A 5,572-nucleotide genomic window follows, 5' to 3' on the forward strand; every position below is an offset into this window, starting at 1 on the left:
GACTTTCTTGCGTATTTAGTCATGGCAAAATTTTGTAAATGCTTCATTGATGCAATTATTTATCCAGTTATATGCATCATATAACATTGTGAAGCGGTTCGGAATACTCTTGGTCAGGAAGGAAGAAGGCGGGGTCGGCGTGACTGGGACTTGCAACTTTATTAAACAGTCTTTCTCATAAACAAACATAAATCACGCACGAGGGCGCCTCAATCATCAATGGTTCACTCTTCTCTCTTTTAGTTGATCTCTCTTGTACAGCACAGTCACTCAGGTCTTGTTTGGCAGCTCACGTGGCAAGTCCCAGTCGGTCTCTCTCTCCCCACTCTCTCCCAGCAGCCGCTTATATGCGGTCTCTCCACGCCAATTACTGCAATCAGAGACAGGTGTTCGTCATTTGCACTTGACCTACTTACCGACCGCTCGGCTCCGCCCTCTCTCTCCCGCTACAGACCTCGCGGGACCACGCCCACCCCGCCACATACCCCCACCGCCCGTCTCAGGCCGGGGAGCCATCCGGCCTGCAGCCTCCCCCCCCCCCCTCCTGGAGAGGAAGTCAGCCACAGCCATCTGAGCACCCGGCCTGTGGACCACCTTGAACTTAAAGGGTTGTAACGCCAGATACCAACGGGTGATCCGCGCGTTGGTATCTTTCATGCGGTGGAGCCACTGCAAGGGGGCGTGATCCGAACAGAGGGTGAACTCCCGCCCGAGGAGGTAATAGCGAAGGGTGAGAACGGCCCACCTGATGGCCAAACACTCCTTCTCTATGGTGCTGTACATCGTCTCTCTCTTAGAGAGCTTGCGACTGATGTACAGCACCGGCCGCTCTTCACCCTCCACCTCCTGGGACAGGACTGCGCCCAACCCCCTGTCCGAGGCGTCAGTCTGTAGGGAAAAAGGGAGAGAAAAGTTAGGAGCTTGTAGGAGCGGTCCACCACACAGAGCAGCCTTTATCTGGGTAAAAGCCTGCTGGCACCGCTCCGTCCACTGAACTGTATCTGGCACCTCCTTTTTAGTTAGATCAGTCAGCGGGCTGGCGAGCTCCGAATAATTAGGCACAAACCTCCTGTAATACCCCGCCAGCCCCAGGAACTGTCTAACCTCCTTTTTGGTCTTGGGTCTCGGACAGGTCGCAACGGCTGCGGTCTTATCAATTTGGGGACGCACCTGCCCATGACCCAAGTGGAAGCCCAGATATCTTACCTCCACCCGCCCAATCGCACACTTCTTTGGGTTGGCCGTGAGCCCCGCCCTTCTCAGCGTCTTCAGGACAGCTCGCAAGTGCTGCATATGACGCTGCCAGTCCGCACTATAGATGATGATATCATCTAGATAGGCAGCGGCATATGCAGCATGCGGCCGGAGAATTCTGTCCATCAGACGCTGGAAGGTCGCAGGAGCCCCGAACAAGCCGAAAGGAAGGGTGATAAATTGGTGTAATCCAAACGGCGTGGTGAAAGCTGTTTTTTCTTTGGATAGAGGAGACAAGGGGATCTGCCAATATCCCTTTGTTAAGTCCAGTGTCGAATAAAAACGAGCAGTTCCTAGCCGATCAAGCAATTCGTCAACCCTTGGCATTGGATAAGCATCGAATTTTGACACCGCGTTTACCTTACGGTAGTCCACGCAGAACCGGACCGAGCCGTCAGGTTTAGGGACTAAAACAATCGGGCTCGCCCAGTCACTGTTGGACTCTTCTATTACCCCCATGTCTAGCATAGCTTCTAATTCTGCCTGAACGACTTTTTTCTTGTGTTCAGGTAAGCGATAAGGCCGGCTGCGAACAACCACGCCCGGCTCCGTCTCAACGTGGTGCTGAATGAGGTCGGTCCGGCCGGGTAGGGGCGAGAAGACGTCAGCAAATTCTGCTTGTAAACGACTTACGTCAGTGAGCTGCGAGGGTGAGAGGTGGTCTCCTCCCGAGGCCAGAGCGATAGATTGAGGCTTTTGGACCGCCTCCGGCCCGAGATCCTCCTCTCCGCTCACTACCGTCGCAAGCATCACTGACTCCGCCTCAGACCATTTTTTGAGGAGGTTGAGGTGATAGATTTGACGTGCCCCGTCCCTATCTGACCGCACGACCTCATAGTTGAGCTCGCCAACTCGCCGTGTGACCTCAAAGGGCCCTTGCCACTTCGCGAGTAATTTAGAACTCGACATAGGGAGTAATACAAGGACTTTATCTCCCGGTGAAAATTGACGCAGTCTAGTGCCTCTGTTGTAGAGCTGTCGTTGTCTGTCCTGAGCCTGCAACAAATTCTCCATTGACAGCCGCCCCAAAGTGTGGAGTTTTGTTCTCAGGTCCAGGACATACTGAATTTCATTTTTACTCGCCGAAGGTCCGTCCTCCCAAGCCTCCCTAAGGACATCCAGCACCCCCCGAGGCTGGCGTCCATAGAGAAGCTCGAAGGGGGAAAACCCCGTGGAGGCTTGCGGGACCTCGCGAACAGCGAACAACAGAGGCTCTAGCCACCTATCCCAATTTTTGGCGTCCTCGTGAACGAACTTACGAATCATGGATTTCAATGTGCGATTAAATCGTTCCACCAGACCATCTGTTTGTGGGTGATAGACGCTGGTGCGAACCGATTTAATGCCCAATAATTCATACAGTTCGCGAATCGTTCGTGACATGAACGCCGTGCCCTGATCGGTGAGAATCTCTTTCGGGATTCCCACCCGGGAGATTAAGGAAAACAGTGCGCTCGCGACACTTTTCGCCGAAATAGTGCGGAGCGGAACTGCCTCCGGGTATCGTGTTGCATAGTCCACCAGAACCAATGCAAAGCGATGCCCACGTGCTGACCGTTCCAATGGCCCGATGAGGTCCATGCCAATTCGTTCGAAGGGGACCTGCATCAACGGGAGCGGGCACAATGGTGCTTTTGGGGTGGCCGGTGGATTCACCAACTGACATTCACGACAAGACGCACACCACCTGCGTACATTCTCGTGGATGCCCGGCCAGAAAAATCGGGCCATTAGACGGTTAAGTGTCGCCGCTGTTCCTAAATGCCCGGCCATAGGATTCGCGTGAGCCGCCTGGAAAAGCATTTCCCGACGGCTTTTAGGCACTAACAACTGGGTTGTATCTTGTTTTGTCTGAGCGTCTTGGGTCACTCGATACAACCTATCTTTTAAAACAGAAAAATAAGGATAAGAGAGCGGCTGGTCCGGATGGAGGAGATGGCCGTCGATGGAACGGACCTGAGTAAACGCATGTTTAAGCGTCTCATCCTGGGACTGCTCCAGGGGAAAATCATCGCGGTCTGTGAGGCTGGGTAGCTCGAGACCGCTCTGTTCCCCTGGAAGAGCACCCAGAGGTCCCGAATCCACCTCTCCCACCTGAGCAACCGTCTCTTTCCTTTTTTTACACTTTCCCCAAGAGGCATCCACACACAAGTGCCCCAATAGTTTATTAAATCCTGGCCAATTAGTACCCAAAATTAGTGGATGCCGGAGGTGCGGGTTAACTGCAACCTCAACACTATGCGTTTTACCCCGAAATTGAATATCCACGGGCAACAACGGATAGTCCACCACTTCCCCGTGCACACACCGTACCTTAACCACGCGGCCGTTAACCAACGCCTTAGGTTGAATCTAGCTTTGATGGATGGAGGTCTGGTTACACCCTGAATCCACCAGAGCTTGATAAGTACCCCCCTTGATACTCACGGGTATCTGGTACAGGCCAGCTTGATCGGGGGCAGCTTGCGGCGCGTCGGGGACCCGGATCAATGTCCCCACCTCCATCACCGGACACCGATCGATAAAATGTCCGGGATCCCCACAACGCCAACAAGCCGGCCCAGACTTCCCCGCCACTCTAGTGGCTGGCAGCGGTTCCCCAAATTGGCGCGGAGAGAGCGCCGACGCGGACGTGGTGGGGAACGGGTCGCTGGTGGCTCCCCCTCCTCTAGCTGATGGTCGTGGTACTGCCGGAACCTCCGCGGGCAGCCCTGTCCTCCACCTCGGTGCTGGCCTGGGCGGAAACCCGCTGCGCGACCTGGGAAGAGGGACAGGCTTGGAGAGAAGAGGGGGGGAAGGAGAAGAGAGAGAGAGAGAGAGAGAAGCCGAAGGAAGGGGCTCGCCGACCCCGTGGCACGCCACCATGTGGTCCTCCGCCAACTGGATGGCCTGGGACAGCGACGTCGGGCGGTGGCACTGGACCCACTGCGCGGTCTTCTGGGGAAGCCGCGCGACGAACTGCTCCAGCACCACACGGTCGATGATTCCCTCGACGTCGCCTCCGCCGGCCATCAGCCACTTGCGGCACGAGTCCCGGAGCTGGTGCGCGAAGGTGAAGGGTCGGCCGGACTCGCCGAGGGTCAGGCTTCGGAAGCGCTGCCGCTGTTGCTCTGGGCTCCGGCCGACCCGCTGCAGGATGGCGCGCTTCAGGTCTTCGTAGTCCAGGAGATTCTGGACTGGCAGTTGGTGTGCGGCTACCTGCGCTTCTCCTGACAACAGCGGCAGGAGCCGCATTGGCCAGTCCGTCCGGGGCCACCCCCGGGACTCGGCGGACCTCTCGAAGAGGTCGATGAACGCCTCCGGATCATCCTCGGGGCCCATCTTCGAGAGGTGGATGGTGGCGGCCGAGTCGGTTGTAGACGGGGGGGTGGCCGGAATCTCCCGGACCATCCAGCTCCGGAACAGCTCGCGGTCTTCATGCTGGGCAAGAATGAGGGCCTCAAAACGTTTGTCCTGCTCGGCCCTCACGGCCAGCAGATCTTCGTGGGTCTGTTGGTGAAGACCAGCGAGCGATGACACCAGGTCCGCAAGCGGCGTCTTTGGCGGGGTCTGCATGGCGGCGGCTCTCTTCTTCCTTCCCGGGTTTCGGCACCAGTGTGAAGCGGTTCGGAATACTCTTGGTCAGGAAGGAAGAAGGCGGGGTCGGCGTGACTGGGACTTGCAACTTTATTAAACAGTCTTTCTCATAAACAAACATAAATCACGCACGAGGGCGCCTCAATCATCAATGGTTCACTCTTCTCTCTTTTAGTTGATCTCTCTTGTACAGCACAGTCACTCAGGTCTTGTTTGGCAGCTCACGTGGCAAGTCCCAGTCGGTCTCTCTCTCCCCACTCTCTCCCAGCAGCCGCTTATATGCGGTCTCTCCACGCCAATTACTGCAATCAGAGACAGGTGTTCGTCATTTGCACTTGACCTACTTACCGACCGCTCGGCTCCGCCCTCTCTCTCCCGCTACAGACCTCGCGGGACCACGCCCACCCCGCCACAAACATATTTTGACAGGGCTATTAACACATTTGATTGATTCTGACAGTGTGAGTTTTTATGTATAGTAATGTATGTGCTGTGTGGTATTAAATACTGTTATGAAATTTCAAAGCAGGTATTCTTCAAAGCAGATATACAGGATGAGAGTAGTTTAGTTGACATATAGTCTCCTTTTTAATGTGCAACTTCCTAAAATAATTTGCTGTGTTTGTCATGTCGTCACTGTGGGGGGGATTTTTGTATTATTATTTATTTTATTGTAATTTATGTATTTGATAATAATTATTTTATTATAAAAATAATGCAGCTGCATTCAGATCCAATAAAG

General features: G+C 54.6%; 1 protein-coding gene across 1 annotated transcript; it reads right to left on the reverse strand.

Annotated features, from left to right (window-relative positions):
* Nucleotides 1-248: 248 nt before the first annotated feature.
* Nucleotides 249-4,912, reverse strand: LOC307139789 (uncharacterized protein). The gene is made up of 2 exons (XM_079838886.1): nt 3,682-4,912; nt 249-370 (listed from the first exon to the last, which is right to left on the reverse strand). The coding sequence occupies exons 1-2, from the start codon at nt 4,807-4,809 to the stop codon at nt 368-370; spliced, it is 1,131 nt and encodes a 376-aa protein (XP_079695012.1). The 5' UTR covers nt 4,810-4,912; the 3' UTR covers nt 249-367.
* Nucleotides 4,913-5,572: the final 660 nt, after the last annotated feature.

Source organism: Gobio gobio (genome assembly GCF_949357685.1).
Source record: "Gobio gobio genome assembly, chromosome: 16".
Taxonomy (NCBI): domain Eukaryota; kingdom Metazoa; phylum Chordata; class Actinopteri; order Cypriniformes; family Gobionidae; genus Gobio; species Gobio gobio.